This window comes from Chinchilla lanigera, unplaced genomic scaffold (genome assembly GCF_000276665.1).
Source record: "Chinchilla lanigera isolate Chin_1 unplaced genomic scaffold, ChiLan1.0 scaffold00019, whole genome shotgun sequence".
Lineage (NCBI taxonomy): Eukaryota > Metazoa > Chordata > Mammalia > Rodentia > Chinchillidae > Chinchilla > Chinchilla lanigera.
This window is the reverse complement of record NW_004955420.1, coordinates 12656128-12668678: the sequence shown is the minus strand read 5'-3', so window position 1 is coordinate 12668678 and position 12551 is coordinate 12656128. Positions and strand designations below refer to the sequence as shown.

General features: G+C 45.9%; 1 protein-coding gene across 1 annotated transcript in view; it reads left to right on the top strand.

Moving 5' to 3' along the window:
• The window catches only part of Rnf168 (ring finger protein 168, E3 ubiquitin protein ligase), a gene marked incomplete in the record, with an annotated part of 20022 nt that extends 8158 nt beyond the window's left edge, over positions 1-11864 (top strand). The window contains 4 exon segments of the mRNA XM_013513503.1: positions 2225-2404; positions 4284-4405; positions 7271-7352; positions 10460-11864. Of these exon segments, the coding sequence (XP_013368957.1) occupies positions 2225-2404; positions 4284-4405; positions 7271-7352; positions 10460-11419 (1344 nt within the window).
• Positions 11865-12551: the final 687 nt, after the last annotated feature.

Below are 12551 nucleotides of genomic sequence, written 5' to 3'. Positions count from 1 at the left end.
TTTTTTTTTTTGGTGCTAGGAGTCGAATTCTGGACCTTGCACTTGCCAGGCAGGTGCTTGTGCTGCTGAGCTATATCCCCAGCCCATCAGCATTTTTAATCATACCTCCTATATCTTATTTTGTACTTAAAATGTGTCTCATTTTGGCTGGTTGTAGTGGTACTTGCCTGTCATCCCCAGTACTCAGAAGGCTAAGCCAGGAAGATAGCAAGTTTGAGCCTAGCTTGAGCAATTTAGTGATTTTTTTTTGTCTAAATGAAAAGTTAAAAGAGCTAGCTCTGTAGCTCGGTGGTGGAGCACTACCAGTACCACCACCAAGAAAGTCTCCATTTGGACTAGTTACATTTTAAATGTTCAGTAGCTACAAGTAGCTCCTGGTTGCTGTACTGGAAGGTGCAAACCTGGAAGATTTAGTAGACTGTTGTTAGAGGACGTAATTGTAACATGTTGTCCAAGCAGTATAAAACCCTGAGTGAGTGTTTTAAAGGATTATATTTAATCCTTATTACCGGGCTAGAATATAGCTCAGTGGCATAAGTGCCTGCCTGGCAAGTGCAAGGTCTTGAGTTCAATTCCCGGTACCAAAACAAAACAAAACAAAAAATCCTTATTACCATACAGTGAGAATAGTCTATAGGATGCGTTAGACTACAAGCAAAAAAAAACCTTGGGCTGGATGAACCTCAGCTTGTATGCATGCCAACATGCAGAGGGAGCCAGCCTGGTGGTGCAGGTCTGTAATCCAGCACTTGGAGGCCGAGGCAGGAGGATCGCCAAGGGTTTGAGGCCAGCCTGGGCTCCACAGTGAGTTGAAGCCCAGCCTGAACTACATAGCAAGACTGTCCAAAAAACCAAAACAAACCAAAACCATCCAGAAGAAAAAGCACTGTCTTCTGTGGCTATCCTTTACAAGCAAGAGAATTAAACACACATAGGTTTTATTGTTACTCTGAGAATTGAACCCAGGGCCTTCATACTGAGCTACATCTCTAGCACTTTTTTCATATTTTATTTTGAGAAAAGACCTCATTAAATCGCCCAGGCTGTCCTTAAACTTGCAGTCCTGCCTCCACCCTCCAGAGTGCTGGGATTGCAGGGGTGCGCCACCCTGCTCCACTTAACACAGAAGTTCTTCAGCAAACTCTTCCTGGTCTTCCTTAGTCTCCCTCCCTCCCTGCCTCCCCTTCTCTCCTCTCCTCTTCTGTCCTCCCTGCCCTTCTTCTTTCCTTCCTTCCTTTTCTTTCTTGGCAGGGTCTCACTTTGTAGTGCAGGCTGGCCTTGAACTCATTATATGCCTCCAACTCAGGACAAATCTGCCTCAGCCTCCCAAGTACAGGCATGTGCCACCACATGCAGCTAATTTCTCATTCACTGGAATTGAAGAGCTTACTCTGGAATCCAACCCTTCCCATTGCTAAAGTGGTTCTTGCCTTATTTCTTCCACACAAGGTAGATGAAGAATGGGTGCGTGACCACACATTTCCTCGTACTCAGCTTCCCCGTGCGTTTCCCTCCGCCCCTGTACGCAGGCAGCGGTTGGCAGCATCTGTTTCGTTCCTGGCCGCTGTGCTGGGGCTCGGTCGGAGTGTCACAGAAAGGCCCTCTCCCCCTGGGTCAGGTTTATCTTCCCTCCTCCTTGCCAGGGTCAGGTTCAGGAGGGCAGCTCTGCGTCACGAAGGGAGACCTGCACGGCGCGGCCGCCGCTGTGCCAGACTGGGGCGGTGTGGGCTTCGGCGGGCCCTGCAGGCTGCTGCGGAAGGCTTCCTAGGAGCCCTGGGTTTGGCTTTGTTGCGGGGGGTTGTTGTTTGCTTGTGTGCTTTTCTGAGACAAGGTCTCTATGTAGCTCAGGCTGGCTTTGAACTCTCAGCAGTTCTCCTGCTTCAGCCTCCAGAGTACGGTACTGGGATCTGAGAGCCCTCTGGAACTACTGCGTGCATTTTCCTGTCTGGATTTGTACTTTTAACTCTTGGCCAACTTGTTCTGGCTTTCCTTCACTTTTTTCATTCTCTTTTTTGGTTTTTTGAGATGTTGTCATTACGTAGTCCAGGCCAGCCCTGAAATCACTGTGGAGCCCAGGCTGGCCTTGCACCGGATCATCCTGCCTCAGCCTTCTGAGTGCTGGGATGCTGGTGCCACCACACCTGACCCCTTTTACGATTCGTCTTATGAAATGTTGTAAGTACATTAAGAAGTGAAGGATCGCCCTTTGTTAATCATTTTTAAGGTGGAGGCTGAGCGACGAGCCAGTGAGGAAGAGGAGAACAAAGCCAGTGAAGAATACATACAGAGGCTGCTGGCGGAGGAAGAGGAGGAAGAAAGGAGACGGGCAGAGAAGAGGCGAAGCGAGATGGAAGAACAACTGAAGAGCGATGAAGAGCTGGCAAGAAAGCTGAGCGTTAATATTGTGAGTGTGAGGAGAGCACTTGGAAGTACGAGCATTCCTCTTGCCCTGACTGTGTGTTTTTGTGTGTGTTTTATTTTTTCTTTTTGGTTTTGTGTTTCCTGGTACTGAGGATTAAACCCAGGGACTCACACGTGCTAGGCAAGCAGGCACTGTACCACTGAGCTACACCCCCAGCCTAATTCTTAGTAATACATTAAACTTGAATTTTACTGTTTTATGTTGTTATTAAATTGCTGCTTGTGAGAAAAAGGCAGGATGATAAAACACATGCTTGAAGACTAAAGGAAGCCGGGTGTGGTGATGCACACCTGTGATCCCAGCACTCGGGAGGCTGAGGCAGAAGGATCGCTGCAAGTTTGAGGCTAGCCTGGGCTACATAGGCCCTGTCTGCATTAATTTTAAAAAAAAGGATACAGTGGAATCTGGCGATTTAAAAGAGCCCGGTGGGATCACCTTAGAGTCTTTGAAAATCCAAATCCTCCTATGTATCTAAATGCGCTGAACTCTAAATCCCTGGGCCTGGGGTCTGGGGAGTACCATCTCCAGAGGGTGTCAGACCTTCAGTACAGTTTCTGTGCATTTAGACAACAGAGATCTCAAGTTATGCTTACCCAAATGAGGGAGACCTAGAATTACGGAATTTTTTGATTTTGGAAAGCTTGTCATAGTAAATATACACAAATTTTGGATTATATCCCCCTCCCTTTTTTGTGAGACGGGATCTCACTATGTAGTACAGGCTGATCTTTGAAGGCAGTACGTAGCCCAGACCAGCCTTGAACTTAGGGTCCCAACTTCAGCCTCCTGAGTGCTGGCATTACAGGCATGTGGCACCAGGCCCGGCTTGCCCCTTTCTATATATCTTTTCTCAATTTAAGTAAAATACATTTAGAAATAAAAGGTATTAAGTGGGATAGGGAAGAAAATGCACTGAAGAAGAGAAGGTATTAAGTAGTAGGATAGGGAAGAAAATACAGTGAAGAGGAGAATTCGGAGTCATTGATGCCAGTTTTTCAGAGGCCTGTTGTTTAATCCTCACAGTTTTCATATGGGATTATAAAAGCAGATTTATTGAAATTATAGAATAAAGTTTGGTTAAATATGAAAGTCTGGTGACGGAACAATCATCTAAACTTTTCCAGTAGTGTAAAAACTTCCTGATTCCAGCAAGTATTTGTGGTATTTATTGATATGCCCTTAAAGCACAGACTCTTTTTAAAATTTTTAGTACTAGAGGTTGAACCCAGGACCCCTGGTAAATGCTCTGTCAGCTAAGCTAGACTTCCCAGCCCTTCAAGGCTGGCCTGAACTCAAGACAGTTGTCCTGCCTCAGCCTCCCAAGGGCTGGGATTATAGGCACACCCTATCACACCTGGCTAGCCTGCCTATTATTGTGCTTCATAATGTATATTAAAAGTTAGACCAGTGTAAATGGACTTCATTTTTACAATCATCCCTCAGTGTCCGCCAGGAATTAGTTCTAAGACCTCCCCCAGATGTGAAAACCTGAGAATACTAAAGTCCCTTAAAAAAAAAATAGTGTAGTTTTGCCAGGCATGGTGGTGCATGCCTGTAATTCTAGCACCAGGAGGCTGAGGTAAGAGGTTGAATCTATGGGTACAGAACACGTGGGTTTAGAGGGCTGTCTATATTGAGTTTTCCATGGTCAGTATTTTTTGAAGTGTGTGTAGCATTTAAATACATTTCCTGCTAGACGTGGTGGCGCACACCTGTAATCCCAGCACTCCAGGAGCCTGAAGCAGGTGGATCCTATACAATTCCTAAAAAATTCTGAATTGATTAGTCCAGTAATTAGCTTGTTTTATCATAAAATATTCCTTAACATTGCCCTTTTTATGCTTTTTTTTTGCGGTTGAAGAATAATTTCCATGAGAAAAGTGTCTTGGCTTCTCCCTCAAATTCCAGAAAATCTGATCCCGTCACAACCAAGTTGCAAGAGAAAAATAAGAACAAACAGAGAAACACTGGAGATATACAGAAGTAAGTGAGCACGACCACCTCACTATTGGGCAGTGCCCCTTGAGCCTCCGCCGTGTGTTCTCGTTAGGCCTCTGATCAGGAGGGCTTCCCGTCCGCTCGGGGTAAACCCCTGTGGGGAGTCTGAGACAGATGTGAAGGGAAAGAAAGCCGCTCCCACGTCTCATTCCTGGCCTGCTTTTTACCCCACCGCTTTTGACAGATTAGCACTTTTTATCTTCTTTGGTCTAGACTCGCGTTAATTCCCATTTCCACAAAATGAACCAGCTGGATACCTCTTCCTCTTGGTTTAAATTCCAGTTAAAAACGCTGTAGCCTCATCCACTTTCTTTGGAAGGGTTGAAAATGTGGAGCCTAGGAAACCCCCGTATTAGTCAGCTCTCGCATTGCCGGATGCAGCGTCTGGCGCTGACAGCGCGAGGAGGAGGGTTTGCTCTGGCTCACAGTTTGAAGTGGGTGCGCTCTGTGGCCGGCTGTCTCCAAGGCAGAGACTTCATGGCAGCAGGGCGAGGGGAGCGAAGCCATTTAGTTCATGGCAGCCAGGAAGAGAGAGGGCAGGGGACCGACCGGATGTAGTGCCCAAGGTCACACCTCCATGTCCTGACCAGACACACTGAGGATGCTCTACCAACCCACTGGGCAGCTTCCAAGCCAATCATGTGGATACCCTGAGGCTTAGCTCCGCCCCCTCTGCCCCTTTTTTCCCAGTTTATGAATCATTTCTTCCCTACCTTATGAGAAATCATGAATGAGGTTGTCATTGGTGGCGTGACTTTATTCCTCCTAGTGCCCCTCTAGCATCACTAAACAGGTAGACTCGATGGCTCCTAAGGACGTAAGGGTTGTCCTAGTGATTCATAACCCGAGGAGATAGAGCCACTTGTCTAGACTTGGAAAACATGGAAGGGCTTCCGGTTCAACTGAGTAAATCCATGTAGGTCACTCAACCTCCTTCCAAAATTTGTTGAAAAAAAAAAAAATTGTTGAAATTTTGTAATTGAAGACTTGAAAGAAATGAGGTAGTTGCTATTAAATAAAATAATAGGTTTGGAATGCAAAGTAAAAGTCAAGACAAAACCATTAAAAGACAAAAGGCATAAATAGGTATTTCATAGGGAAGGGGAAGTAGATGGATAAAAAAGAATTAAGATGTGTTATATATATTACCAGTACCGCATGACAGGTATGATCATTATGTATGGCAAACATGGACTGATACACTTTAAAAAGAGCATAGGTGTTTGATTATGACATAATCTACTTGGTGATATAACTCATGAATCTGTATATGTAAGTGCTTTGAAATAGAGTAACACCTTGTTTCATGAACGCTTCTCTTTGCAAAAGATGTGGTTCAGAAAAGTATTCAGAATTTTGCTTCTGTTCACAAACTCTGCATCAGGTGACAGACATGACCACGGCCATCTTCCCCCACCCAGAAAACAAGTTTGTAAACCGAGGTACCACTGTATATAAATATTAAAGATTACTAGCGATAAACCAGTGAACTTAGAAATAGATACACAGAAACTGATAGTTTATTAAAGTTAAAAATAGTTAAGGGACTGAGGGTGTAACTCTGTGGCAGAGTAGGTATTTAGCATCCATGAGGCCTTGGGTTTAATCCCCAGGATCACACACTTAAAAAAAAGTTAAAGCAGAGCCAGGGACCCTGCCTGTAATCCCAGCTACGTGAGAGGCTGAGGAAGGATCACTTCAGCCAGAAGTTCAGGGCCAGCCTGGACAAAATGGAGACTCTCTCTTTAAAAAAAAAAAAAAAAACTGAGCAAGTGGCTCATGTATGATTCTAGTTACTTGGGAGGCTGAGGCAGAACACAGGTTAGAGGCCAGCCTGAGTAAATTAGCAAGACTCGTGTTAGCGCACACCTGTAATCCAGCACTCTGGAGGCTGAGGCAGAAGGATTGCTGTAAATTCGAGGACAGCCTGGGCTACAAAGTCCAAAGCCAGCCCATAGTAATGAGAAAAAAATTTTTAAGGGGTTGGTGTTTTTAGCATAATGATAAAGCGCTTAGCTGGCATGTACAGGCCCCTTGCTTAGTCCCTAGTTACCCCCCACCAAAAGTCATTTTCCAGTCAGGTATTAATGGCCAATAAGCACGTGAAAAGATGTTCAACATCATTTGTAGCTGGGCATGGTGGTGCACACCTGTAATCCCAGCACCTGGGGACACTGAGGCAGGAGGATTGCTACAAGCTCTGGGCCAGCCTGGGTTTTATAGTTAGTTCCAGGGCAGCCTGACGTATACAGCAAAACCCTGTCTCAGAACAGAACAAAACAAAACAAAACATCATTTGTTATTGGACAAGTGCAAATTAAAACCACAATAAAATACTACTTCACATGCAATAGGGTCGCCCCATTTTTTTGTTGTTGTTTGGTTTAATTTAGTCTTTCAAGATGTAGTCTTGCTAAGTAGCCCAGGCTGGCCTTAAATTCTTGGGATCCTCGTGCCTCAGCCTTCTAAGTGCTGGGACTAAAGACACATCACCATCCAACCTGGCTTTTAAACTTTTTTCAATAATATTTAGTTTTGACTTTTATTTCTTTCTGTACTTTTAAAATTTTATTTATTTTTTAACTAAGGTGTCAATACACTCAACTTTTTTATTCCCTGAGCACTAAGAGTTTGAACCCAGCGCTTCCCACATGCTAGGCAAGTGCTCTACCCCTGAGCTACACCCCAGCCCTGTCCTGCTCCAGGTTTACGTGGGAGCAAGGAACGCACTGATAAATCAGCTGGCCAGGACAGCAGGCATCCTTGGGCATGGCAGTCACCTGGCTTTCTTGTATTGGCCACATACCACCTGTCTTTCAAAGTGTTCCAACTTTGATAATTTTTTTGAAGGTATTTGTCACCTAAGTCTCAGTTTGGGTCAGCATCCCAGTCTGAAGCGGGACAGGAAGTCAGGAGGAGCTCCGTCTCTCAGGTATGTTGGTGACGAAGATGTTCTTAGGGAGGGTTGTTAATGCTGTAGGTCACTCCTGCCTATCGTTCCTTTTTTTAAGGCATGCTGGGTACTGGAACACCCTGGCTCAGTCACTGGACTCACCAGGCTAGGACTCAGCAAGCCTTTGCGCTCAGGCAGGGGAGCGATTTAGTCTTTGCCGTCAGTACAGCTATGCGGTCATGCGCTTGAAGTGCGGGAGCCTCCAGCCCATATATAAGCAAATGAGTGGCCTGGCTTCCAGGAAAGCTTGCCGAGATTGCCGCAGCCTGGAGCTGGGCCGTGGGGCATAGTTTCCTGATCTCTGACCTGGATGCTCAGTCACAAACCGAGTAGGTTACACCTGGCACCAGCATCTCTTCAAAAACCCTGAGATGGGAAGCAGAGCACGCAGGACAGCGTTAGGTGCGCTGTTCACTGAGCTCCCGAGTGACTGGCTAGAAGCAAGGCCACCTTTAGTCGGTCATTTCTGAGAACAGCCCAGGAACACACCCAGCCGGAGTCGGAAATCAGAGAGCCTCAGGCTCATAGGGCACTCACAGGCCTGGCACAGACGCAGCGCACCAGTCAGGGTCCTTGTTACTGTAAGCTGGAGTGGTGGCGCGAGACACAGGTGACATTTTACCCTTCACAGGCTTGCTGGGGAAGAGGGATGCATGGCAAAGTCAGTTTCCCGCAGAGGAGTTTGGTTAGCTGTTCGCTTACGGGTCTTTTCCATTCAGCTGGGTGATTTTATACCACTCAGCATCTAATGAACACTTGCTGTATCCCAAATAATGTGTGTGTAATTTCCCTCAATGTTGTCACGATGAGCCGGGTGCACCCCTGTAATCCCAGCACTCAGGAGGCTGAGACGAGGAGGATCACCATGAGTTTGAGGCCAGCCCAGGCTACAAAGTGAGTTCAGGCCATCCTGAACTGCAGAGCAAAACCGTCTCTTGAAGAAAAACTACCACAACTATCAGCTCTATAAGGCAGCTGTCCTTGTGCTCAGGATTAGTAGAGAGGTGTGCTAGGGCTGGGATACTTTTCCTACCCCAAATGTCACATCCAGAGCAAAACTAGACGAGCAGCCTGACTTACCTAAGACGTAAGTGAGAAGAAAATTAGACTGGCTAAGGCAAGAGTTCTTAACCTAAGAACTATGTTTTGCTAACTTCTAATTTTAGTATTTCCTTTCATTTTGAAAGTATACAGCAAACCGATGCCATTGACAAAATGCCTATGCCTTTGTCACTGGTAGAAAACCTGTGTTTTCACATCACATTTCATTTATTACAGATTTCTTGTAATATTTATTTGATATCAGAGTGGATATTCTTCAGAAAACTAAAAATAGAAATTTCATTTGACCCAGTTATCCGGGAACACTTGTAGGTATCTTCCTGAAAGATTTAAAATCATATTACAAGCCGGGTGTGGTGGTACACGCCTGTAATCCTAACACTCAGGAGGCTTAGGCAAGAGGATTCTTGCGAATTCAAGGCCAGCCTGAACTTCACAGCAAGGCCCTGTCTCAAAAAGACGCCCCCCCAAAAAAAGTCATAGGCAGCCAGATGAGATGGCACACGCCTGTAATCACAGCACTTGGGAGGCTGAGGCAAGAGGATTTCTGTAAGTTCAACGCCAGCCTGAACTACATAGTGAGACCTGTCTCAACAACAACAAAAAAATCATATTACAGAGATACATACGTATCCATGTTTATAGCAGCATAGTTTATAATAGCTAGATCTTGGAAACTGCATGTGTCCATCAGCAGATGAATGGATAAGGAAAATATACGAACCAGGCATACACTGGGTGCATGCCTATAATCCCAGCACTCAGGAGGCCAAGGCAGGATCTCTGTGAGTTTGAGGCCAGCCTACAATACGTAGTGAAACCCTATTTAAAATATATATATATATATATATATTTATACACAATGGAGTACCATATTGCCACAAAAAAAGATATAAACAAGGCATTCATAGGTAAATGGATGCAGTTTGAGAACATACTAAGTGAAATAAGTCACACACACAAGCTCCAGTACCACATGGTTTCTTATGTGAGAAACTGTACATATATAGAGAAAGAAGAGATAAATAGGAAGTAGGGAGAAGATCAAGCCCTTCCACAAATTACGTGGTCCGTTTCAGAAATGTTTTAATATGTATGTATGCTATTGTAATTCATGGAAAAGAAAGTTTTGTTTATTTTTTAATTTGGGAGACCCGTTCTTGCTGTGTAATTCAGGCTGGCCTTGAACTCACTATGTAGCCCAGACTGGCCTCAAATTTGTAGCAGTCCTGCTGCCTCAGCCTCCCAAATGCTGGGATTCCAGGTGTGTACCATCTCCAGCTCAGACAGATCTTATTTAATATACTAGTATATGCATATGTGGTTTAACATTTTAATATTGTATTATGCTATAAATTATTCCCCTTGTGAGGACATGTATCTTAATTTTTGTATTTAAAAACATTGTCAGAAAAGCTTTGTCTAGAAATCTCCCCAGAATGCCAAAAGGAAGATCCAGAGCACAGAAAGGGGTAAAAAACCCTTGGACTACAAGTTTGTAAGATTGTGAAGTAAAGGATTTCAGGTTCTCGTGCCAGCTGTTTGGCCATATGTAGAATCCAGTTTGTGGAATTAATCTGTAGGTCTGCATGGGAATGCGTGTTTTAAAGTAAATCAACACATAGGATAGTGGTGGGGTTTTTTTCTTTTTTTTCTGTTTCTGTTTTTTTTGGTTTTTGAGACAAGGTTTCGCTAGGTAATTCAGGCTAGTTTTGAACTATGTAGCATCCAGGCTGGCCTCAAATTCTCAGCAGTCCTCCTACCTCAGCCTCCCAGTGCTGGGATTTCAGGCTTGCACCACCACACCAGCAACGGTGCTATTAAGAAAGCAAGCCCTGGGGGGTTCAGCTGAGAGGTAGGGTGTTTGCCTACGTTGTGCAAGTAGCCCTGAGTTCAATTCCCAGCAATGTCCCCTGCCAAAAGAAGAGAAGAGACCTTATTGGTACCACCTCGTAATGTCTAGTGACTATTTGCCTATGGCATCTGATTTATAGATTATGATTTGATGCATATTTTTTCTACAGGAAGTTGGTAGTAGTGATGCCAAGAGCCCTGTGTGGCAAGACGTGGAAGCTGAAGATATGCCAACGCTTTCTCCACAAGTGTGCCTTGAGGTTCAGGAACCAAGTGCACGGTCTTCGATGGACTCAGCTATGCCGTGGCTCTGTGCCTACGATACAGATCGGTGCCTTGAAGGCCAGGTCAAGACAAGGCCGGACAGTCATGATGAGGGGTGTGGTACAAATCATGCGGGACCAAAGGCCAAAGTTCCCGCCTCTAAAGCAGCTTCTGCAGAGCCTGGGGACAAAGCAGGGCCTGGGGGCGCTGGGCCGGGTGTGGCCCAGGTGACTGCAGACGGCACAGTCGAGGCAGAAAATGAGGAGTCTGGTCTGCTGCTCGGTAAAGATGTTTCCAGAAAACACCAGGAGCCTGCATCTGAGGCCGCCGGGGAGCCCTGCTGCTCTGCAAAAAGGAGGAAAACGTTTTCCAAAGCGTCCTCAGATGAAGAGGAAACGGAAACAAATTTTACCCAAAAACTGATAGATTTGGAGCATCTACTTTTTGAGCGGCATAAGCAGGAGGAACAGGACAGGTTATTAGCTCTGCAGCTGCAGGAGGAGGAAGAAAAAGAACAAAGGAAGCCCAGCCGGCAGAAAGGCTCCCGGGAGGAGTATGAGCTCCGCGCAGCACCCGCGGCCCCAAACAGACTGCGAAGCGGACGGACGGCAGCTTCCGGGCACACGGAGGCGGCCGAAGACCGCAGCCTCAAAAGGCAGACTGCCACCGGGCAGCCTAGAGCTCGGAGAGGCTTGAGAGATGAGAACTGGCGACCTCTTAAAGACCAGCCGAGGCCTTCGGTTAACGAAAGAAAGATGCCAAAGCCCCGCAGAGATCACCGCAGTGTTCCTAAAAGTGCTCAGTCCCTGCAGCCTCGCAACTCACAGAAGAGCATCTTCGAGATGTTTCCCAGGTGTGCGAAGTAGAGCCGAGTAAAGAGCGTTCGGGTCCAGGAAAGCCGGGGTGGCAGCGCTTCTCTGCCTGGTCTCACGGACCTGTCCTTGGGTCCTGCCTGCAGACACGCTCACCGTCTTGAGTGAAAGGGCGGGCAGATGTGTCTGTAGAGCTCAGCGGTGGGCAGGGCCCCTCTCAGCCGCTGGTGCCGAGGTAGCAAGTTTGACCGTCCTTCTGGATGGAAGAACTCCTTGGCCAGGCCTGAGGCTTCACGTGCCATTCTCTTTGCAAGAAGTAGCTACTTTATGCGCCTTGTTCACCTTCTTTGTGAGGAGTAATCCACGCAGGATCATGCTGTCGCAAGTTCTTCAGGGGTCCGTGTAGGAGTTATGGTCTGGATTCTCACTGCTTCCCTAATTTTTACAGAGCACTTGAAATGCATCTGCTGTCACATTAAAGCAGTTACTTTCTGTCTGATTTAAGTAAATGTTGAGTGTTACAGCATTTCCCTTAAAATGGATAAGGACCAGTGTTAAATCAGTTTTCTAGAAAATTGAAATTCAGTTGACAGCAACGAAAGTAGATTCTTTATGGGCAAGGAGTTACGAGCTGGGATGGGGCTGATGGAGTGGATCGGCCGGGGCCGGCACGAAGGAACGGCTGTCTTCTGATGGAGCATTCTGCCTCAGCCCTTCTTTGCTAAATGACTCCAAGAACATTGTGCTTTTCACACTATAGCATTTGGCATCAGAATCAGAATTAGTAGGTGGCTCATGTCCATAGCCCCAGCACTCCCAAGGCTGAGACAGGAGGATCATCTGGAGTTCAAGGCCAGACTGAGCTCCACAGTGGGTTTGAAGGCAGCCGGAAGCACATAGTGAGACCCTGTCTGAAAAACCCAAACCAGATTGTGTTACTAGTTTTGGGGAACACATACATACGTCTGTTAATCTGCTGTTCCAGCAAAACTGGGAATTGACTGTAGAAGAGTTTACCGCACAAAAGTGTGTATTTTGGAATCTGAAGCAACCATGTATTTATTTCCTTATCTGTATACTGGCTTTTATTTGTGTTTATGAGCAGAAATGGCAAGTACGATACTTGGGTTTTGCCCTGTCTTCTCTTGCTCTCTTTTTTTTTGAGGTAGATTCTCACTACGGTAGT